Here is a 25536-nt window from a genome sequence, read left to right as displayed (position 1 = left end):
TGAACAGTGTATGGGAGGCTGTGGTTGCTGCTGCACGCAATGTTGATGGTGAACAGATCAAAACACTGACAGAATCCATGGATGGCAGGCTTTTGAGTGTCCTTGCAAAGAAAGGTGGCTATATTGGTCACTGATTTGTGTTTGTTATGTTTTTGAATGTCAGAAATGTATATTTGTGAATGTTGAGATGTTATATTGGTTTTACTGGTAAAAATAAATAATTGAAATGGGTATATATTTGTTTTTTGTTAAGTTGCCTAATAATTATGCACAGTAATAGTCACCTGCACACACAGATATCCCCCTAAAATAGCTATAACTAAAAACAAACTAAAAACTACTTCCAAAAATATTCAGCTTTGATAGTTTTTTGGGTTCATTGAGAACATGGTTGTTGTTCAATAATAAAATTAATCCTCAAATATACAACTTGCCTAATAATTCTGCACTCCCTGTATATATATATATATATATAAAAAAAGGGAAAAAATGAAAAAAAATACTCAGTGAAAACAATTTCTATCTGGATAGGTCTCACTCATTAAGTTGTCAAGGTATAAGAGTTCCTTAAGATCCTGCAAAGGGAATCCAACTGGTTTGCTATAAACTTGTAATCCAAACGTGCAGTTGTTAAAGACTTCCTTGACTTCATCTGGTTCAGGCATCCATTCTCCACAATAGTCGTGTTGCCATGCCTGGGTGCAGGTCACCATGGGCTGCGCTCTCAGACTACCATCCCTTCAAAGGTTCTGGTGGTAAGTGGCAACACAATGATTGTGGCGAATAGATGCCTGAACCAGGTGAAGTCAGAGGAAGTCTTTAGTATTTCCCCATAGGAAAACTTGTATAATGGTTTCCTATGGGGTGTTACATGCATAGTGTGAGGATGATCTCCAGCATCAGTTAGGCAGCAAAAATAGTTGCCCATCCCATGTGTTCCTTATTAGGGTTTAATAAGCATGTAGGGGTGTGTATATATATATATATATATATATATATATATATATATATATATATATATATATATATATATATATATATATATATATATATATATATATATATATATATATATATATATATAAACCCTTTCTGTCTCATTAGAGATATATTTGCTAGAAGCTCAATGAAGCAAGGTGAAAGGTTCGTGTAGGACCCACCTGAGAGGTGGGCTAAAGTCTGTCATGGCCATTGGAGAAACGTAGTAACCTCCATTTGTTTAAATATGCATAGGGATTTGGGAAGAGCACAGATAACTTTTTTTTCTTTGTTTTTTACAGCAAAAATAATTACCTTTGCAGGGTTCCGAGACCAGAGCCCCCAGACCACTTCAATGAACTGAAGTGGTCTAGGTGCCTATAGTGTCCCTTTAAGGTTAAAAAAATAGTACCATAATTAGATGAAGCACATATCCTTATTGTATGTAGATGCTAGGTTAGATATCACATCAAGGGACTTTCTCCCTTAAGTTTTTAGCCCTGGAAGAGGAGCAAAGAAATATCTCCCCTACCTGGGGCACAGCTATTGTAATTGGACAAAATAAACTTATAGAGGATTTTAAGGATCCAGGTGCCACACCACCCACACAGCTCTAGTTCTTATGCTATCAGTGACCCAGCTACAGTTTGTTTGTATTTATTCATTTTATCTGTGTTACATTTTTGCTCTTTCATTTTTATTTCCCATATTTAGACATACGGAGGTAGAAACATGAAACGCATTGGAACTATATTACAGAGAGGAATTCTGATCCTGTTACTGTTCTGTTTCCCATGCTGGGCCATCTTCATTAATACTGAACATATTCTGCTGCTATTCAGACAGAACCCGGAAATTGCCAGGTTAAACATTTAATATTTATGCTTGCATCGACAAATACAATTTAATTAATGTAATCATGGACAGGCATAATCAGCCTACCTACCAACATAGGGAGACACACATGCTATTAATGTTGACAATGTAATTATCGTTAATTTTATTAACTAATATTTTCTTACCTAATCTTACAGTTCTAACCATTCTTCCTGTTCACTGTCTGGATCAAATTGAGGGAATTGAGAGAAAACAAGTAGTGTGTATGGTGAGATGGAGAAAATGAAAATAATACAAAAAATAGATAACACACAAAAGCAATATTACAAATAAATGAAGAGGCGTGATGAAGGAATAAGAGTAACACTAATTAATTTAATTGAAAGTAATTACCCAAAGGGTAAATTCAAGGTACACATATTTTTGCGTTCCAATCACCAAACAATACCTAGAGAACTTGTCCCCAATTCCAGCATATGTGATAATCAGACTCTAATAGAATTTTGAGACAGCCAGCACCACACTTTTTGGCCATGATGTCTCATATTTCTAAGTGGGAAATTCTGAGAGTAGTGATGTCTAATCTTGAGGATGCAATGTCGCGTACAAGCCTTGTAAATTGGAAAGAACATATTTGGAAAGTAGAATTATTTAAGAGTCATATTATTTTCTACATTGTGCCTGTTAAAGGACCACTTTAGGCACCCAGACCACTTCAGCTTAATGAATTGGTCTGGGTGCCAGGTCCATCTAGGGTTAACCCTGCCTGCTCTAAACATAGCAGTTTCAAAGAAACTGCCATGTTTATATTAGGGTTAATCCAGCCTCTAGTGGCTGCCTCATTGACAGCCGCTAGAGGCGCATGCGTGCTTCTCACTGTGAAAATCACAGTGAGAAGACACCAGCGTCCATAGGAAAGCATTGTAAATGCTTTCCTATGAGACTGGCTGAATGCGCGCGCGGCTCTAGCCGCGCATGCGCATTCAGCCGAGGAGGCGGAGAGGAGGAGGAGAGCTACCCGCCCGGCGCTGGAGAAAGAGGTAAATTTAACCCCTTCATCCCCCTAGAGCCCGGCGGGAGAAGGACCCTGAGGGTGGGGGCACCCTCAGGGCACTAGAGTGCCAGGAAAACGAGTATGTTTTCCTGGCACTATAGTGGTCCTTTAAATAAAACTCCCAGTGCTGCTAGTACTCTTTCACACATGCCCCTTTGCTTTATTCGTATGTGAGAAACATTAAAGGACCACTCTAGGCACCCAGACGACTTCAGCTTAATGAAGTGGTCTGGGTGCCAGGTACCTCTAGGATTAACCCTTTTTTTTATAAACATAGCAGTTTCAGAGAAACTGCTATATTTATAATAAGGGTTAATCCAGCCTCCAAATCCTCTAGTGGCTGTCTCATTGACAGCCGCTAGAGGCGCTTGCGTGATTCTCACTGTGAAAATCACAGTGAGAGCACGCAAGCGTCCATAGGAAAGCATTGTAAATGCTTTCCTATGCGACCGGCTGAATGCGAGCGCGGCTCCTGCCGCGCATGCGCATTCAGCCGATGACGTCGCGATCAAGATGGAGAGGAGGAGGAAAGCTCCCCGCCCGGCGCTGGAAAAAGAGGTAAGTTTAACCCCTTCCTCTCTCCAGAGCCCGGCGGGAGGGGGTCCCTGAGGGTGGGGGCACCCTCAGGGTACTCTAGTGCCAGGAAAACGAGTATGTTTTCCTGGCACTAGAGTGGTCCTTTAAGGAGGTTCAGGGTTTTGTCCTTTGTCTCTGCAGGCCCTGGGGCATTTAACGATAGAGAGAAAAAGCTTAATACATAGTTTTTCTTCTATTAGAAAAAGCTCACCACTGGATATCATGACTGGTCCAGCAAGATTTTCTTGCTTTTTAAAAATATCTCTAGTTTCATTGTTGCTTTTAACAATTTATGCTCCTGGGTGCAGAGTTAATTTTTAGTTTAATCTTGATCAGTCACTAGGTAGAATAAGTTTATCCTCTTTTATATAGCCACTAGAGTTTGTTTTAAATATATAAAAAATGCTTTGGGGTCCTTAGAAGTGATTTAATATAGATAATATATGGCTTTGCGCAATTAGTCTCTACTCTATAGAGTCCTATACCCTGGCTTCTCACACTGTCCTAGAAAGGGTAACCAGCATTAAGCCCTTCCTCCAACAACATCCGTATATATGGAAACATTTTTATTGCACTGGAAAGTAATGCATACAAAAATAGTTAGTCTATATTTGCTCCAGCTCTGGTTTTCATACTACAGGGAAGCACGTTTCTCCATGTGGACTTCACCATGTACCTCTGCCTGTCCGTTTCTCTATTTGTATATCTAGAGTAGACTGTGATTTTATGAAAAGTATGCTTGATTGTGTAACAATTTAATTTTCTTCTAGGTTAACACATGCATATATGATGATTTACATCCCAGCACTTCCTGTAAGTTACTATGTTGGTTTTGTGAATAAGTTCACCCTGCTTTGTATGTCAATATTTAGAAATAAATCACAATCCAGCATTTGCTCAATGACGTTTTCTGACTTTCAGACAGTATTGCATAAGTATTTTCAACATCTCTGCTCTCTTACATTGTGACAGGGCTTGATAGCTTCATAGGCTGTTATCCCAAGGTTTAAGACAAAAATACCCCATTTTGGGCTTTTATATTACATCGTAATAGTAAGGTTACACATAGATTCGGCTAGAGCCATAACTCGTGACAAATCTTAGAATATGAAATGTATCCTTATTGTTTTTAACATGTACGTACGAGTTCTACTTGCAGCAGTGGTGTTTTACATACTTTATGGTGATATTTAATTATGATAGGACTAATTATGGCATTATGAAGACAGAACACTAAGCACAGTGGTGGTAGCTGGGAGGCAGGTGGCACACTGGTGTTAGCTGGGGAAACAGAGGTAGTGTATTTGTAGGTAGGTGAGCAGTGGCGGAGGGTGGTGGAGCAGGGGTAGTGTAGTGGTAGGTGAGGTACCAGGGGGCACAGTGGTGGTAGGTGGGGGAGCAGAAGGCACAGTGGTGATAGGTGGGGGAGCAAGAGGCACAATGGGTAGGTGGGGGAGCGGGGCACAGTGGTGGTAGCTGGGGGAACAGGGTAGCGTATTGGTAGGTAGGGGAGCAGGAGCACATTGGCGGAGGGTGGGGGAGCAGGGGTAATGTAGTGGTAGGTGGGGGTACAGGGGGCACGGTGGTAGGTAGGGGAGCAAGGGGCACGATTGGGAAAAAGGGGCACAGTGGGTAGGTAAGGGAGCAAGGGGCACAGTGGTGGTAGCTGGGGGAGCAGGGGCACAGTGGGTAGATGGGGGAGCAAGGGACGCAGTGGTGGTAAGTGGGAGAGCAGGGGGCTCACTAGTGTTAGCTGGGGGAACAGGGGTAATGCATTGGTAGATAGGGGAGCAGGGGCACAGTGGCAGAGGTTGGGGAGCAGGGGTAGTGTACTGATAGGTGGGGGAGCAGAGGGCACAGTGGTCGTAGGTGGGGGATCAAGGGGCACAGTGTTGGTAGGTGGGGGAGTGGGGCACAGTGGAGGAGGGTCGGAGAGCAGGGTCTTTTCCCTGCTTCTATTCACTTACCAGGAAGAGGGTTTGGCTGCATTTAACTCTGCCCTCGCCTGCCACTTAACTCCATCCTCTTTACCCTCATTGATAGACCCAAGTGAAGAATAATGTTGTAACCAAGTCTCATATCCTTGTGCAAAACTGTCATTTGTCAGTGCCTATTCATGTACACGCTAATGCCCATCAAAAATAAAGAATGTAAAAAAATAAATTAATAATAAAAAAAAAAAAAACAACAAAAAAGTAATGCTGGCTATTATAGAAAGGTGTCCAAACACACGGTGAATTGTAATTTGATGGATATGAGGCTGCATAGCCACAGACCGGTCAGAGTACCCATGATGACCCTGGTCTACCGCCCAAGCACCTCAGACTTCAATAAGGTCATAAGCATCAGAACTGGTCCATGGAACAATGGAAGGAGACAGTGTTATACTGTGGGAAACCTTGAGTCCTGGTATTCATGTACCATCTACCTAGAGATTTTTGCAGACCACATGCACCCCTTCATGGCACTGGTGTTACCTGATGGCAGTGGCCTCAGTCAGCAAGAAAATACAGCCTGCCACATTGCAAAAATTGTTCACGAATGGTTTGAGGAACATGTCAGAGTTCAAGGTGTTACATTGGTCTCAAAATTTCGCAGAACTCCGATTGAGCATCTGTGGGATGTGCTGGCACAACAAATCAGATACATGGTGTTCCCACCTTGCAACTTGCAGGACTTAAAGGATCTGCTGCGAATATCTAGGTGCCAAATATTGAAGGACACATTCAGAGATCTTGTGGAGTCCATGCCTCAATGCACCAGAGCTGTTTTGGCTGCACGATGGGCATCTACACGATATTAGGCAGGTGGTTTTCATGTTGTGGCTGATCAGTGTATAGCATCAATCTGAGAGTGTGTTTATTCTATAGAAAAATATTTTATGCTTAACATTCTGAAGTAATTGTGATATGATGTAGGCAACAGAAATAGTACAAATACAGGATTGTGTGGTTTATTCCTGTGTATATTTCCTTTATTTCAGGCTGCTTTCCTTTATCAACTACAGATGAGGTATTTGATCAACCAGGTAATTATCTACACAATTATTTACAGCATTGTTATTAACATTACCTAAATTTTGTAACATTTAGTCTTCTTAATGTTGGGAGAGCTAGGAAAGGGCATGGGGCATGAAGTAATTGTCTCCTCCACCAAGGCAGATAACAGAGCTTATCAGCTACCACTTCAGAGCATCATTCTTGTGCTGATTAAAAGAACATTCCAAGCACCATAACCACTATAGTGTACAGTATTGGTTATGGTTCTGGGAGTGTTCTTTTAATCAGCAAAAGAATGTGGCTCTGAAGTAGCATTGATATGACCAGTACAGTATGCTATGGTGGTTATGGTTCCAGGAGAGCCTGGTGCCCACCAATTGTAAATAGTTTTAGTATGATTTGGCTTCTTACTTACCTCCTTCTTAAAGCGGCACTGTCATGGCCGAATCCCGTTTTTTTTTAACCCTCCTGACTCCACTACATCTAACTGACCCCCTAGTCACCCCCAAATGCCCCTAAGTCCCCCATATTACCTATTTTTAATCTTTATTTTCTGCCCGATCTATATTCAGTGCGCCACCATCTTTGTGTGGGTAGAGGAAGTCCCTGTGGGACACGTCATCTGCCCACACTAGATAGCACTGAGATGCCCGCACATGCCCAGTTAAACACTTGGGCATGCAAACGGGAATTTCATCTATTTATTCATTCATCAGAAAGACGAATGAATGAATGGATATTTCAGACGAACAAACAAACACTGAGTATCTGGGGGGGTGGGTGGGGGCCCTAAATAACAATAAGGGGGAGACCTATTGTCCTCCCCCGGCCCTCACCCCTGCGCGGCAGGTGGGGGCCCTAAATAACAATAAGGGGGGGTACCTAAATAACAATAAGGGGGGGACCTATTTTCCTCCCCCCCCGGCCCCCGGCCCCACCCCTGATAAGAATGTAAGGGGGGACCTACTGTCCTCCCTCCCGGCCCCCACCCCTGCACGGCAGGTGGGGGCCATAAATAACAATAAGGGGGGGACCTATTGCCCTCCCCCCTAGCCCACACCCCTGCGCATCCCCCCACATTGTGATTTATGGCCCCCACCCACCACATGGGGGTTGGGGGGAGGACAGTAGGTCTTCCCCCTTCTCATTATCTTTACGGCCCCCACCCACCTCTCAGGGGTGGGGGACCAAGGGGAGGACAGTAGGTCCCCCCCATTGTTATGTAGGCCCCCCACCCACCGCACAGTGGTCGGGGCCGGGGGGAGGACAATAGGTGGGGGCCGTGGGGGGGCAATAGTTTTTTTTTGTTTGATTGTTTTTGTTGGCTGCTCACTGTTTACTAGACATGCCCCTACTCGCGGTATAGCAAGTAGGGGCAGAATTTACTAATACTAAGTAATCTTTTCTTAGTATTAGTAAATGTGGCTGAAAGACCAATTTAGGTCTTTCAGCCTTTTGGTAGATAGCTATATACAAAAAATGAGAATGCAGCTGTAGATCTACAAAAAACCCCAAATAAAACAATAGTGCAACACTGTATAATAAAGTATAAGTGCGCTGTGTAGAATATAACTCACAAGATTGATGAATGGTTAGCGCCCAAGGGTGCCTCCCCTGATGTAGATGGGGGGCATTAACACTGCTCCTGCTCCAAGGAAGGCGAAATACGACTCAGGATGTGGAGTAAAAAAAGGTTTCTTCTTTATTTAAAAGAATAAAAAGTACAAAAGTACAAATGAGCTGTTTTAGTACCAGGTCCTACACGTTTCGTCTGATGGACTTCCTTCCTGCACATTCTGTGTAAGTGACAGGAAGTTCGGCAATACTGACAAGAAGCATCGTGGGAACAGGGAGGAAAGCTAAGGATCATGGGAAAATTGCTCTGACCACCGGAAACGAAGCACACTTTGCTCCTCCGCTAGTCATAGCTGGTCGTGGCGTAGGAAACCTCCAGAAGAGAAATAGTCCTTACTTTGTCTTAATTTTTAAAGAAAACTTGAGCAGACAAGAAGAAATGAAGAACAGATCATGAGAGAGGGAGAGGAGAGGAATCAATTCTTTCTGCATTGGTTGCTGCTGTGAATTCTTCCATTTTGTCTTTAAGGTGTGCAGATATGCAGTTAAAAGAAATTGGTATATTTATAAAGAGAGAATTGGCCAAATTGTTAAAAAAAAAAAAAAAATCTTTAAAATTCCTGACATGAAAGTATATGAGCATTTTAGGAACATCTCAAGATATCCATGATGGGGGAGATAAACTGGCAGAACTAATCATGGCACACACACAACATCTTTAGTCTTTATTATTAGTCCTTGTTAATCCAGTAGATTTTTCTTATTTATTTTTTATTTTTTTTATTTTTTTTGTATAAGAACAAAAACTTGTAGGACCATTTGCCTATGTGATCCTACAAATCTTGCTTTTCTTCTGCACAAAAACTGAAGTAAAACCTTTAAGTGTCATTTAGTTATTTATTGCTAGTTTTATTGGTCAGTTAAGTGTCCCCAGCAGCTTTGTTTTCATTATTCAAACCTGCAGAATATAAGTTCAAAGTAAAACAACATCAAACAGAGACAGTAAAATTGTCAAAATTGTGTTTGTTTATGAATGTATTAATTAACCTTTTTATAATACATGTTGTATTTCTAGGGTATAATATGGCCTCAAGTGTTCACTGGTATTGCAGTAAACATTATAAATGCTGCTGCTCATGCTATATTGCTGTACGTGCTTAATCTGGGAATAGTGTAAGTAAATTTATGTTTTTACGTATTGTAGAGTATTCATATTGGTAATGAATAACATACCTGTTAAAATTGCATATTGAATGCTTTATGAAGTGTTTTTTTTTATTATCGCTGTAAAATGTTTATATGTTGCTTCGACTTGATGGGGGGTTTGCCTTGAATTTTGGTGATCCTGTTGCAGGAGGTGTTCTTTTGGCGCATGTGAATAGACAGCCACTCATTAAATAGGCATAGAGCAGAAGAGGAATCAAAGAAACATAATCGATCATAAAAAGGCATGTGAAAATAATAAGGGATGCCAGTCAGACTGTTACTCCAGAACTTTGAAAAATTCATGCTACATGTACATGTATGTCCTCCTTGTATGCTTGCCTAATAGCCTACTTTCATTGGAAGTAGCCAGTTCCCAGCATGGTCTGGAGGAAATGTAGAAGCATTCAAACTGCTGGTCCCTATGCATCAGATGTGCTCACATCATATGGTTCCTGCAGTTTTCTTAAAGGGACACTGCCTGCACCGAAATAACCTTAATAAGCCCTTTCAGTTTATAGATGTCACTGTGTCAGTATGGCGGATTCCAATACAGCATGACATTTCTTTATGCACTCTATTTACGCCTCTTAGCGACTCGTGTTGCAATGTTGTTAAGTCGGATGCTGGCCACTACAGTTCCTAGTCCTTACATGGCTCCATACCCTCCTGTGGCATTAATGCACAGGAATTATGCCAACTTATCACATGGTTATTCTATGGTTATTATAGTCCATTATACACAGATTATTGTGCCCTGTCTTGGTTTTCCCTTAGTTGTGACCAAAGAGCGTGTTAATTTTGGTTTCTGTGTTTTGGCTAGTTTTGACCCCCCAGCTAGTACCTTGACCATTCTCCAAACTGTTTTCCCTGAAGTTTGGCTTGTCTATTTGATTACGATTCTCTCTGTCTCCCTGACATTGCCGTGTTCACTACTATTCTGGCATGCGTCAAGCCCGGTCACTCAAAGGTCTGGTAATGCACTTTAACCTACTATTCCATGCTACCTTACATTACTAGAGAGTCATACAATCTCACTGCTCATTTCTATGCCATTCAGGAGTTAAATTAGCTTTTTGATGCATCCCTAGGTAGATCTCTCCTGGCTGACTCACACAGCCTACATGAAAAATGATTTTACTTTCAATACCTTAGAAGTTTTCTACAGTTTTTTCCTGTTCTGTTTTTTAATGGAACTTTACTCACACACAGGAAGCAGGAGATAAGTAATTCTAAATTAAAGAAAATGTGCAATAAAGGAAGCTTATCAATCTCTTTACAGGAAGTATTTCGGAAGGCTGTGTAAGTCACATGCAGGGAGGTGTGACCAGGGCTATATAAACAAAGTGATTTAACTCTTAAATGACAGAGAATTGAGTAGTGAGACTGTAGGGGCATAGTCAACACACCAAAACCACAAAACCACTCAATTAAGCTAAAGTTATTTTGATGCTAATAGTGTCGTTTTAATCATGATCCTGACTATATATAAAGATCTGTTCTGTTTCAATATATGGTCACTTTGTGATCGTATAATTAATGCACAATCTGGCTACTATATTGCTACAGTTGTATCTCCTGCTGTGACCCTGATTGCTCTTATGTTAATCATATGTTCAGTCTGCTATTAGAACTAAGCTTGGTTGCTTTGCTATACTGGGTGGTAATGTATCCAGCGAAACCAAGTGGATCATTAGTATGTTACATGGCCCCTCAAATCCAAAAATTTTATTGAGTGGAAACTGTTTGAAGCTGTGGCGGAACTAATAAAAGATGGCCCTAGTGGAAGAAAATATTTGGTCCTTCTAAAACACAAGGTTGGCCAAAAGGTAGATTCATCAGCTATCACACAGCTTTCTCAATGCTCTGCCAGGTGGAACTCGATAATGTGTCTATCCATTCAGTGTAGTATTGTTTGCAGTTTCTGTGAGTTTAAATGTTAGTGTGTCTTTGTATGTAGATACATAGATTTAAATTTAGAGGTGTATGTTTGAGCATTGGGCAAATGCTTAAAATCCAAATCTGACAGTGATGATCAATAGGTCATCATCTACACCCTGTGACATTAATAGTTATCATGCTCAGCTTCCTGGTGAACATACTCATTGTCATTTTCTGCTTGATTTAAGTTATACCTCATCACATGCATTTATTGCTAAAGTTGGTCAATGTCTTCTTTAGGGATTCGGTGGGTCTAATCATAGTTTTGAAGTAAGAGTGTATGAGAGAGTTCTGAGTCATAATTATCTATCATGATTTATTTTTATATTAGAGGCTCTGCTGTGGCAAACACTATTTCTCAGATCATGATGTGTTTTCTGCTTTGTTCCTACATATATTGGAGAAAACTGCACTTGGAGACTTGGAAAGGTAAGCTGTTAGTAAAGGGACACTCTAGGCACCATAACAACTTTAAATATAAAATATGGCGTATACTGCGCCCAAAATATTATACGTACATACACCTCTGCGAGGAATAGTTGGTAAAATACCTCGAAATAATAAAACAGAAAAAAATAATAGTGCAATTCAGTATATAACAGTGTAAATATTTGTGCTCGGTAACTGTAAGAAAAACACTCACATACGGTAGAGCTATATAAGAGCTCTACTTTTTTCAGCGTGGACGGTATAATCCCCGTCTAAGGATACAGCATGGTAAAGATGGTATTGGTCCTCCAAATGCGCAATGGGGATAAAAGAGAAAAACGCTCTGATGGTGTAGTAAGTACTATAAAATCAGGGTAATAGGATAAAGTAATGTACTTACAATTTCTAGAGCAAGGACCTGCTCTAGTTTTCACAGCATGGGTGGTACTATCCCCACCTAAGGATATGATGGCACCAGGTAGTTAACAGGACATAAAAAAGTAATAGTATAAAATAATAAAAGATAAAAGTCTAAATGTATTAAAATAGACTATTTATTATAAAATATAGCATATATATATATATAGGTACAAATGTCCAAAAGAAGGGGGTCCCACTTGACGCGTTTCGCCTCTCCAGAGGCTTTATCAAAAGTGTGGGGTGGTTCCTCAATGTCCTGTATATGTATGGGTGAGTTGATTGCAGAACGCTACCTGGTGAGTCTTTCTTCCGGTTTCGTGATGCGTACCGGAAGTGATGTGGCAGAAGAGGAGGCGATCAGTGAGTGCTGGCCTCGATTTGCGTATCACTGTGGACCGCACGCGTCATAACCGGAAGTGACGCGGCATGTTCAGAGTCTTTGCGGTCACATGTCTTCTGTTTGGAACGCACGCATCAAAACGGCGTGCGTTGCGTTCCAAATGTAAAAAACCTATATCTCCCATATAAAAACATAGGGAGATAATACAAAAGGGCGAAATAAGTATAAATAAGCTAATCTGTTGTTAAAACCAAGTCCTAGTTGAAAGACATGATTGACCTTATTAAAAAACTAGAAGCAATAACATGGCAAGAAAATTACACTCTAATGACTTGTGACGTTAAATCACTTTATACAATCATCCAGCATGACAAAGGATGTAATGCAGTGAGAACAATACTAGAAAAGGATAACTATATGCCTCAAGAACAGATAGACTTTGTAATAGAGGGGATAGACCTGATTCTGAAAAACAATTTCTTTTGGTTCAAGGACGGGTTCTACCTACAAAATACTGGTACAGCCATGGGCACCAGGTTTGCACCCAGCTATGCCAACCTCTACATGGCCGATTGGGAAGATCGCATGGTCTGGAGTGGGCATGGCTGGGTGGATAGCCTGGTAGCCTATGTGAGATACATTGACGATCTCCTCTTCATATGGAAAGGCCCTGTGTCCTCAACACATGAGTTCATATCCTTCCTTAACACCAACAACGAGGGCATCAGTCTAACAGCTAATATTAGCACCTCAACAGTGACATATCTTGACCTAGACATATATATCAAAAATAATGAAATACATACTAAAACCCATTTCAAGGATGTTCATGTTAATAACTATATAAAGACCAATAGCTGCCACAATAAAGTTTGGCTCGATAACATACCTAAGAGCCAAATGTTAAGACTCAGAAGGAACTGCTCTGAGACCCCGATTTTTAACAAACAGGCATATGAGCTAAAGAGAAGATTTATACAAAAAGGTTATAAGGATATTAAAGTAGAAGAGACTATTAAGGAGACTTTGGTTTTAAATAGGAAAGAATTGGTGCACAGAAAGAAGAAAGACGCTAAACAAAGTTTTACACTACCTATTGTAATGGATTTTAACAATAAAAACAAACAACTTAGATATATTTTAAATAAACACTAGCACCTTTTAAAAGAAGATGAGGTATTAGGTAATATTATACCCGACAAACCAAAAATAATTTTTAGAGGTGCCCCCAATCTAAAGATGCACATTACAAAAAATTTTACAAAAACAGACACAAAGAAAACAGATAACTTTATGACAACAAAAAAAAGGCTTTTTTAAATGCAATTGTTGTTAAGCATGCAAGAAAACTAAATTAACATCTAAAGTAACTACCGATTTTAGATCCAGTAACACCGGAAAAATTTACAATATTAAAAACATTATTACCTGCAATAGCAAAAATTTAATTTACTTGTTAGAATGCCCATGCGGGCTTCAATATATCGGTAGAACTATCAGACCCCTTAAAGTTAGAATAGCAGAGCATTGCCGAAACATAGAAAAGGGCTTTGCCAACCACGCTGTTTCTTCTCACTTTTGCATGCATAATAATAACCCTAAACTGCTTACTTTCACGGGCATTGCAATTGTCAATAAACACTGGAGAGGCGGCGATATCATTAAACAGATTGGAAAGACAGAGATGAAATGGGTATACTATTTAGATACCCTGCACCCTAAAGGATTAAATATTGATTTTGATTTATATAACTTTTTATAACTTCTACAAATTTACTAAATATATTTTTACCTTTTTACCAAAAGCCCCTTACTATATATATTAATCCCTCCCCCTTTTTTAATTACTCCCCTTTTATCCATATTATTATCATGATCATTGCTATATTCATATATTCATTTTTATATTCATTTTTATAATCTCTTTATACCCTTAGGGTTAAACCTCCCCTCTCCTTTGTGCAATATATCTCCTCCTCTCTTACCACAATATACCCACCATATCTATTTGCACTGTATATCTGCTGCTAGTTTGTCCCTCTGTTTTATATATTTATATATCAGACATAATGATGTATCTTATTGTATATATTCCTATCTCATTTATAGCCCATATATATGGCTTCATATACCAATAGACATTCTAGATATGTGTTATGATTATTGTGTATCTGTTACTCTCCCCAGATCATGTTTGTATATGATGTTTCATATCATCCCCATGTTATACCAACACAAAGATTAGCTTATTTATACTTATTTCGCCCTTTTGTATTATCTCCCTATGTTTTTATATGGGAGATATAGGTTCTTTACATTTGGAACGCAACACACGCCGTTTTGATGCGTGCGTTCCAAACAGAAGACATGTGACCGCAAAGACTCTGAACATGCCGCGTCACTTCCGGTTATGACGCGTGCGGTCCACAGTGATACGCAAATCGAGGCCAGCACTCACTGATCGCCTCCTCTTCTGCCACATCACTTCCGGGACGCATCACGAAACCGGAAGAAAGACTCACCAGGTAGCGTTCTGCAATCAACTCACCCATACATATACAGGACATTGAGGAACCACCCCACACTTTTGATAAAGCCTCTGGAGAGGCGAAACGCGTCAAGTGGGACCCCCTTCTTTTGGACATTTGTACCTATATATATATATATATATGCTATATTTTATAATAAATAGTCTATTTTAATACATTTAGACTTTTATCTTTTATTATTTTATACTATTACTTTTTTATGTCCTGTTAACTACCTGGTGCCATCATATCCTTAGGTGGGGATAGTACCACCCATGCTGTGAAAACTAGAGCAGGTCCTTGCTCTAGAAATTGTAAGTACATTACTTTATCCTATTACCCTGATTTTATAGTACTTTCTACACCATCAGAGCGTTTTTCCCTTTTATCCCCATTGCGCATTTGGAGGACCAATACCATCTTTACCATCCTGTATCCTTAGACGGGGATTATACCGTCCACGCTGAAAAAAGTAGAGCTCTTATATAGCTCTACCGTATGTGAGTGTTTTTCTTACAGTTACCGAGCACAAATATTTACACTGTTATATACTGTATTGCACTATTATTTTTTTCTGTTTTATTATTTCGAGGTATTTTACCAACTATTCCTCGCAGAGGTGTATGTACGTATAATATTTTGGGCGCAGTATACGCCATATTTTATATTTTCTGTTTCACCATAACACAAGGTTTGGGAATCCTTGTATTGTATACAGCAGCCCCTATTGTTATTTTATGTTATAGCGAGCGCCTATATACCCTGTTTTTTCTTCACCATAACAACTTTATTGTAATGCAGTTATTATGGTGCAAGGAGATCCCTAAACATGACTTACCTTAAGGGGTTCAGCCGTTAACAAAAGGTTTAACCCCAACATCTTGAATCCAGCATCCTTTTATTTTCCCCATGAACATCCACGGTAGTCCGAAGGCTTGAATCTACCCATTCACAAAACAAAGTGAACAACCTTCTTGTGAATGGCGAGCTGCTGATAGGGATAAGCTTCTATGGAGAGGGAAATATTCCCACAATCTGGTGTCACAGAGAGACCAAACGTTCTTCTGCAGCACTGTATGGGAAACAGAACCAAGAGCACACCAATGGCACAGTATAAAAGGATATATTTATTATAAAACAATTAAAACTGCTTACTCAGCAAGTTGTGGACTTGTGATATACAAGTTCCCACAGAAAACGCTAGCTTAAAAGTCAATATCTCCACTTACTTCCTTTTTCTGGATCCTGGCTCCTCCCCCTCATTACATAACGCGTTTTACCCACATGATTTTGGCTTCCTCAGATGTAACCCTCCCCCCACCCCCCCTTCCCTGGTCATTGGCTAATGGGAAGGAATGTGTACTAACAATGACTAACCAGTATATGGAATATGTTCAGAGCTGCTGCAGAACCTCTTTAATGGGCAGGCTAATATCTGCTCCCTGTAACCCCCCCTTCCCTGGTCATTGGCTATTGGGAAGGAATGTGTACCAACAGTGACTAACCAGTATTTGGTATATGTAGAGAACTGCTGTGTAAATTGTCTGTAAACATGTCTTATAGCTTTATAGAGATTTTAGTATACTGGAAAGTCTACATCTACATCCAGCATCTTTACATTTATTGAGGATTAGCACATGAAGAGTGCTGCCCAGCAGTGTGTACATATTAGATGTTGCACATAGGAAAAACATCCATTCATTAGTGGAAAAATTAGTAATCAATATTCTTTTTTCCTTTTTACGACCGGTCCAAAATGGCGCCCGCATTTCTCGCACCACAGCGGTCAATGCGGCATCTAGGTATTATATGTCTATGTCTATACTGATCTCCTGACTGCCTAGGAGATCAGAAAGCATCGAACTAGGGCAAAGCAATTGAGAACAGATATATTCCTCAATAGGAGCAAAAAGAAAAGCTTAAAAAGTCATATAAACATTAAATTGGTGTAAGCCCTATTATAATGCAATAAGAAAGTAGCTCAAAATATAATCAAGTACATAATATAATATAATATAATAAAGTAAAATACTGAGAACGAAAAAGAATTATAACTAGGCATGAGAGGGAATCCAAATACACAGTGCACAAAAATAGTAATAACAAAATACAGAAAATATATGCAAAAAGTATATACAGAGAGTCTAGCCCTACCCAGAGTGGAAATAAGTAGGGTCTAAGCAAAGAATCCCCCACAAAGTAGTGGGGGATAGATGGAGCTCAACTTGTAGAAAGAAAAAGACTGATGTTAACACAGGACATTTAAAGAGACAGGAGTACTGTAACAGAGAGGAATGCTCTACATAAAATAGCCAAGTAGACCATAGGGAGAAACCTAAGGTAAACATAAAAAAAAAATAATGCATGGCCCCATGTTGCAAGGATCTGTACACAATTCCTGAAAGCTGAAAACATCCCAGTTCTTGCATGGGCAGTATGCTCACCGAACATGTCACCCATTGAGCATGTTTGGGATGCTCTGGATCGGCATATACGACATGGTGTTCCAGGTCCTGCCAATATCCAGCAACTTCGAACAGCCATTGAAGAGGAGTGGACCAACATTCCACAGGCCATAATCAACAACCTGATCAACTCTATGCGAAGGAGATGTATTGCACTGTGTGAGGCAAATGGGGGATCACACAAGATACTGAATGGTTTTCGAACCCCCCGGACCCTCCCTATACAGTAAAACTGCACATTTTAGAGTGGCCTTTTATTGTGGCCAGCTTAAGGCACACCTTTGCAATAATCATGCTGTCTAATCAGGATCTTGATATGCCACACCTGTGAGGTGGATGAATTATATCGGCAAAGGAGATTATCCATCTCCATCACAATCTAACACAGATTTGAGAAAAATATTTGAGAGAAGTAGGCCATTTGTGTACCTAGAAAAAAGTCTTAGATCTTTGAGTTTTACTCATGAAAAATGAGGGAAAAAGCAAAAGTGTTGCATTTATAATTTTGTTCAATGTAGATGAGGCCTAAAAATTTGTAGTAATCCAAACTTCAAGCTCTGTCCTTTGCAGACAGTGAGCACAGATAAAGCATGCGGAGAAGGTGGCACAATGTTTCTATTTCTTCTCTACATTTGCAGTGGTTTTCCTGGCTCTGTATTGTATGGAGATGTAATTTGCTAAACTATTAATAAAATTTTAAAAGGAAACCGAGCATCTCGTGAAAAACATTGACACGTTACAGGTAATTTTTTAGATTTTATGCAACAGTTTAAACTCTAGAGAATTGATAGTTCCCCTTTAAAGTGCCACAAGACATAAGTTTATGGTGAGAGTAAAAAACATTAAAATGAAGCAAGATCAATGTATTGAAGCACATATTCTGTCAATAACTGTGGAAATGGGACAAACAATAATTCTATTAATAAATTTTTATGGTATCATTGATAAAATCTGAACAATATAAAATATGCTCTCCGTACATGAGAGTACACTTGAGTTTGTGGGTGACTTGTGTTTTTTTTTCTAGTCTTTGAGTCTACATCAGCAATATATACTGTCTCAAAACTTTTTCTCGAATATACACTAATTGTAATTAGGTATGTGCATGGGCAAAAAATTTGGTTCGGCACTTCCGAAATTCGGGAATTCGGGACTTCGGTTTGGCAATCCGAAATTCGGGACTTTGGCAATTCGGGACTTTGGCAATTCCCTAAGCCTAACCCTACACCCTAACCCTACCCCTTAACCCTACCCCTGCTAGGGTTTGGGGTTGAAGTTAGGGGTAGGGTGAGGGTTAGATTCCTGTCATCATTCCTTTAATTTTCCCTCCCTCTCCTGTTTTGCCACGTTTCAGTAATCCGAAGCACTTCGGCAATTCGGTACTTTGGCAGTTTTGTTTGGCACTTCCGCAATTCGGAAGCATCCGAATGTCCGAATTGCCGAATTTAAATTAGTACCGAAACGAATTGCACATTATCTAATTGTAATACACAAACCATTTAGAACATACGCTGCTGACGCCAACTTCACTTTTACAAACCATTTCCCATTCTTTTGTTTCTTCTTTCTATATTTGCGGCATAGCATCAGTCTTTTTCTTTTGTTGTAACTTTATGATTATGCAAGTAGTGTAACATACATAAGAAACTGAAGGCATTTAAAGTGAGTAAATGGGCTACTAAACATGTAAAATGTTTTATACATAAATACAAAATACACCTCTATATTGAGCTGATGTCTTTTGTAAATTACTATAGGTCAAGCACACACTTTAATGCATAAGTACAGATTTTAATGAATTGTATTGTAAAAGATTTTCCTGATTTTCTTTTTCTCACTGCATTATTTTCCTTTTTTCAGGATGGTCCATAGATTGTCTCCAAGAATGGGGAGCTTTTATGCGTCTGGCGATTCCATGCCTGCTGATGTTGTGTGTAGAATGGTTGAGTTACGAAGTTGGAGGTTTCCTTGCAGGTTAGAATCTAGACAATGATTTTTTTTTTTTTTTTAGTTAAATAATGATAATAAGGATTCATCAGATATAGCTCAACTAGAATCTCTATGGCAGTGGTTTTTAAACTGCGTACCTTGTCTCGAGCTATCCTAAAGTGTGCCACAAGCACATTGATTTCAGGACTTTAGTAGGTTAAATGAAGTCCTTAAATGTATTTTTTTTTTTCAATTTGACAATTTTTATTTTGCGGTAATATGGGGTACAGAAAAGAAAAAGGGGTAACGGTAGGAACATTATGGTATAGTATACATATCATACATCTTAATCAAACATTGTTTCTTCAGTATTTGTCTCAGTTCACATAAGTGTTACCATATTTGTGCAGGGACTTGGGTGGGGTGGGGTAGGGGGTGTGGGGTGGTTGCCCTCAGTTACTTAACATTATATAAAGAATAAGTCTTTCAAACCCTTCTTGAGCTATGCCCTTCTGTATTTACACTCGATTTGGTCTCCCCAAATCAATGTACACTGCCTTTATGAGTTGTGATTAAGCCTCCCTTAGACCAGTAGTTCTGCATGTTTTGTGTTCTTAGTTTGTGTGTGCTCCCAGTATTCTTTCCACATCAAGTTAGCTTTTACCATAGTTTGGTTCATTCCTTTTTGTTGTGCAAACATCGTTTCGTATCGCCAGTTAGTGTTAATTTGATTGAGAAGAGCGTGGTGGGTTGGTGGTGTAGGTGATTTCCATAGCCTGGCTATCACTGTTGCTGCTGATATTAGTATGTGGTAGGTTACTGCCCATTGGGCCCGAGATAGGTCCTCTGGGGGAATAAATAAGATGTACGTCTCAACAGTGGGCTCTGTTTCAGTGTTTGTGGATTGTTGAATGAGTTGCGTGACTTTGCGCCAAAAGGGGATCAATTTATTACATGTCCACCATGTGTGTAACATCGTTCCCACCTCGTCTTTGCACCTCCAGCATTTATTATCGGATGTTTGGGGCCATATTTTGTGTATTCTATCAGGTACCAGGTACCAGCGATATAATATTTTTCTTTGGAGTTCTAAGTGGCCAGTGCATGATGTGATACCTCGGTGCGATGAATAAGCTTTCTCCCATTTATCCTCATTAATTGTGCGGTTGAGTTCCTTGTGCCAAGCCTGTTTATATGTAAGTTTTGTTTTTGGTTGTGATTGCATCAGGGCTTTATAGCACATTGAGATCACTTTTTTGGGTGGTAGCGCGTTTGTGCATGTTTTCTCAAAGCTAGAGAGTGTCAGGGGTTGCGTATGGGCATGTGGTTGAGGTTTGGTACCTGCTAGATAAGATTTAAGCTGTAAGTATGGAAATAGCATTCGGTTCGGGAGATTGTATGTTTTCTGTAATACTGGAAACTGCATGAGCTCTCCCTTGTCATACAGCTGTGCAATATACTTAATGTTGTGTTCTAGCCACTGCTTGTGATCTAGTGTAGGTATTGTCTTTGACATTACTTCCATTGGGGTCGCTAAAGGAAATGGGTGATAGGCTGTTACCCTTTTATACACTGAGTCCCATATTTCGAGTAGCAGTTGGGATGTGGGGAGCAAGTGGTGCGTCGGGGGTCTACACTGTCTTGGAGTCCATAGATATGAATATATTGTGGAGTTTTGAGCCCAGTGAGTTTCAATTTGGAGCCATTGCGGCTGGTCGGGTCGTGGTGATAGTTGCGAGATTGTGTGAAGTATTGCTGCATTATAATACATTTGTATGTCAGGGAATCCCAGGCCTCCTTCGATTGTGTCCCTCTGTAAGATCTTTGTGGCTATTCTCAGTTTTTTGTTTTGCCATACGAATCTAAGGAGTAAGGTTTGGATCGTACGAAAAAAACTATCGGGCAGTGGTATTTGTAGAGTCCTATAGAGATATTGGAGTTTCGGTAACAGTGTCATTTTGACCGCCGCTATGCGGCCCACCCATGAGATGTATTTGCCTTCCCAAGTTTTTAGAGTATCTTTAAAGTTCGAAAGAATGTTTAAATAGTTGAGTTTATATAAATCCATCGGGTTTTTTGCTATTTTCAGGCCTAGGAAGGTTAGGAAGTCTGTGCGCCAGTCCAATGTAAATTTCTCTTTTAGTATCTCCATTTGCTGTGTTCTAATATTAATTCCCATAGCCTGCGTTTTGGTCAGGTTGAGTTTATAATAAGAATACTTCCCATATTGTTCTATATGTTTCATGAGGTTGGGGAGTGAGATGTACGGCTCTGTCAATGTCAGAAAGATATCGTCCGCAAATAGGCTTAATTTGTATTCATTGGTTCCCAACCGGACCCCTTTTATGGATATTTCTTCTCTAATTTTGGCTGCTAGCGGCTCTAGAGCCAGAACATATAATAGAGGCGACAGCGGGCACCCCTGTCTCGTTCCATTGGTGATCTGAATGGTATCTGAACAAAATCCGGCTGTCACCACTTTAGCTGTTGGGTGGTTATATAAGGCTTTGATCACTTTGATAAATTGTTGCGGGAATGCGAATTTGTTTAATACCTCCTGCAGGAAGGACCAGCTCAGGCGATCAAAGGCCTTCTCAGCATCTAGGGACACCAGGAGGCCTCCGATCCCCCGTCTTCTCATGCTGTGCACCAGGTTCAATACCTTACGTGTGTTATCTGATCCCTGCCTCCCAGCTACAAAGCCCACCTGATCTGTATGTATCAGGTGGGGCAATATGTTACTTAACCTTTGTGCATGCACTTTGGCGTACAGTTTAGCATCGGTGTTAAGGAGCGAAATTGGTCTGAAGTTAGGGCAGTGTGTTGGAGGTTTGCCCGGTTTAGGGAGGGTGATAATATGTGCCATGAGTAGTTCTTCTGGGAGCATACCTGTTTGTGTGGCCCGATTAAACAGCAGTGTGAGGTAAGGTGATAGGATATGTTGGAATTTTTGATAGTATATGTTAGAGAAGCCGTCCGGGCCTGGTGCCTTGTTTTTCGGTAGCGCTCTAATTGCGGCTGTGACTTCTTGTGATGTTATGGGAGCTGTTAGATCTCCTATCTGTATGGGTGTTAGAGTAGGTAACGGAGTGGTTTCTAGGTATGAGCGGATATCTTCCTCCCTTTGTTTTAAGTGGGTTTCGTTCTCTAAGTTATAGAGTCCTCCATAGTAAGAGGCGAAGGCATTGCTTATATCCACCGGGGACAGAAGTTTTCTGTTATTTTGATCTATTATGTATGGTATTCTACTATTGGTTACTCTTTGTTTAAGTCTAGACGCTAGTAGCTTACTGGCTCTGTTACCCTGTGTGTATTGTTGTTGTTTGAGTCTATGTATGTTGTAGCTCACTCTTTTTAGGGTGTGTTCCTTAAGTTTATCCTGTATGTCTTTGATTTGGGCTTGTAGTGTGTCTGTCGGTGACGTTTTGTTTTTAGTGGTAAGGTCGGTCAATTGAGTGTTCCACTGTATCCATTGTGCTTGGGTGCTTCGTTTGATTTGCGCTGCTTTTCGTATTAGCAAGCCCCTAACAACTGATTTGTGTGCCTGCCATGCTATATTTATTTCAGTCTGCTCAGTGTAGTTTGTGTCGAAATACTGTGTCATTTCTTCCTCCAGATGCCTGGTAAAAGTTTGGTCCTGTAATAAGGATTCATTGAGTCTCCATGGGCTCCTATGTTTGTAGTCATATTGGTCTTTAACTGTGAGTGTTATAGCCGCATGATCTGACCAGCTAATTGTGTTGATGTTGCTATCAAGTATCTGGTCTAGGTATGCTCTGTGGACATGGAATCTATCAATGCGTGTGTATGTCTTATGTGGGGCTGAGTAGTATGTGTAGTCTTTTATTTGCAGGTTAAGTATTCTCCATGTATCGTACAGTTGGTGGCCCTCCAGCAGTTTTTGATAAGTCTTGCATGTCTGAGCCTGTTTCTTCTTTGCTTTTGAGCCCAACTGTGCTGTGGTGTCCAGTTTGGGATCTAAAATGTGATTAAAGTCCCCGCATAGGATTAACATCCCTTTCTGTAAGTGCGTGATCTTGTGTAGTAGCTGATGTAGGAAGTTTCTTTGACCTGCGTTAGGTGCATAGGCCGAGACAATGGTGTATAAACTATTGTTTATGGTGCACACTAAGATAATGTACCTGCCCAAAGGGTCTACAATTGAGTCATGGTGTGTGTATGCTATTTTACTGCTGATTAGTATTGTTACTCCTTTGGATTTGTGTCCTGTGGTCGCGTGGTATTGATGGGGGAATAGATCTGGTCTCAGATTCGGGCTTATTTTAAAGTGTGTTTCTTGGAGGCATATAATGTCGGCTGCCTCTTGTTTTAATGCTCGGAAGAGGCAATGGCGTTTGTACGGCGTGTTTAAGCCTTTTACGTTATGGGAATATATTTTCATATTGGGGTTTCATTGTGTGGGAGCTGTCTATCCCGCAGAGTCTATTCTTACGGTTTTTGGGTGTGGTTGTGGTTGGGAGGCTGGTGCTCCTATACCTTTTATCTCTGAGTTTCACATTATCCTGTGCTACGTTCGCTTGCATGTGAACAAGTTCATGGGCATATTTAGAACAGTTTACTGAGGCTGTAAGGGTGTTGGATACTGGTTTGAGGGTTGTGGGGGGGTAACTGGGAAGAAACATAACGGTGGTTGTCACCACTAATACCCAAACTCGGGTTTGGTTACTAATCCACGTAACCTTGTGGGGGTGGGATTTCTGTCCCATCTTCAGTGTGTCAACTTTCGACTATGCCCTTGTTATTATGGTGACTCAAAAATTAATCTTTTAACTGTCAGATACTGGCCGAGGCTGGTATCTTCCAAATCTAAGGTCTCCTACTATCCTCCTCCTTTACACTTTGTGCTAGGGGTCCCTCTTTGTAGGTTATGCGGGCTTTTGTCAAGGCATGATGTCATCGGTACAGTGTGTTTTATCTGCTTCTCCCGCTCCCCTGTAGATTAATATTGTTTCCTCTAGCGTACATGCATGTATCATTGCACCTCTGTAACAATTTTATCACATTCAGCCATATCAAATATAATTTACATATTTTCTACATTCAACATTTAACGGTTCTATCGCGGCTCCCCAGAAGTTTGGGTGGTAGCTCGCGTTACTATAATCACCTCCTAATAACCTATTGTTTCAAACAGTATTAAGTTATACGTGTAGTCCTTTCTACGGTCTGTTTTGCCGCTCCATTTAACTTCCTCACTTAACTAAAGTCATCCTGCTACCAGCATTGGTGCATTAGTGACTCCTGGTCTATAACCTGCATTATAAATCATTGTCCTCATGAGTTTTATGTCAGCCGGTGGGCCTGTATGTAATAGATGCCCTTATGTCTTGTATCTTCTCACAGTTAATATATAATGATTCTACCTGGTACTTTTCTCTTGCAACCTGTGCTAGTTAACTGCTCTCAGGCTGATAATCGAGGTGAGCCTGCGCCCCCATTAGCAGGTCTGTGTTCGTGCTGGCAACTATCTCGGAGCAAATTCTGGCAATTACAGGTCCTATCCGCATGTTAACATAAACTTATAATACCTAACGACAAAATCAACAATACATTTGTGTATATGCATATTATCAAACCCTTTCGATATAATAGTTGCTGCGGTGATCAGGTGTGCCCGGGGAAGGCTCACTTGCGCTGCCGCTTCCATTCTGGCGATAACCTCGGAGTTGTGGAGTTTTTTCCGGGTTGTTGGGGTATTGCCATCCCCCAGGATCTGAGAATTTTTCTGCCCTCGTCCGGGGACATAATTGTAGTGATCGCTCCGTTCCTCTGGATCATGAGGCGGACCGGGTGGCCCCACCGGTACGGTACTTGTTGTGTTCTGAGTGTCTCTGTGATGTCTCTAAATTCCCTGCGTTTTTGAAGTGTCATAGCAGATAAGTCTGAATAGAGCTGGATGGATTTGTACTTGTCCGGCATGTCTCTGCGTTTCCTTGAGGCCTGCATTATTTCCTCTTTGATATGGTAGTAATGCAATTTAGCTAGTACATCCCTGGGTGCTTCGGCTGGTAGGAATTTTGGCTTTGCCACCCTATGTGCTCTGTCTATTAGCAGCATGGCGGCTGGTAAGTCCGGTGACATGGTTTGAAAAATATCCGTCAGGTATGCTACCAAGTCCTGATATTTAACATCTTCAGGGATGCCCCTGAATCTTATGTTTTGTCGCCGTGAGCGGTCTTCTAGATCCATTACCTTCAATTGAAGTTGGTGCTGTTGTTGTTCCAAGCTCTGCACGTGGTCC

At 40.5% G+C, this 25536-nt stretch overlaps 1 protein-coding gene across 1 annotated transcript in view; it reads left to right on the top strand.

Annotated features, from left to right (window-relative positions):
* Positions 1 to 25536, top strand: part of LOC134612698 (multidrug and toxin extrusion protein 2-like) — an 84921-nt gene that overhangs the window by 11803 nt on the left and 47582 nt on the right. Inside the window, exons 4-9 of the mRNA XM_063457126.1 lie at positions 1693 to 1841; positions 4216 to 4258; positions 6429 to 6473; positions 9095 to 9192; positions 11495 to 11592; positions 19206 to 19319. Coding sequence (XP_063313196.1) covers positions 1693 to 1841; positions 4216 to 4258; positions 6429 to 6473; positions 9095 to 9192; positions 11495 to 11592; positions 19206 to 19319 — 547 coding nt within the window. The remainder of the gene's footprint in view (positions 1 to 1692; positions 1842 to 4215; positions 4259 to 6428; positions 6474 to 9094; positions 9193 to 11494; positions 11593 to 19205; positions 19320 to 25536) is intronic.

The sequence above is a fragment of the Pelobates fuscus genome, chromosome 1 (assembly GCF_036172605.1).
Source record: "Pelobates fuscus isolate aPelFus1 chromosome 1, aPelFus1.pri, whole genome shotgun sequence".
Classification (NCBI taxonomy): domain Eukaryota; kingdom Metazoa; phylum Chordata; class Amphibia; order Anura; family Pelobatidae; genus Pelobates; species Pelobates fuscus.
This window is presented reverse-complemented; position numbering and strand designations above follow the sequence as displayed.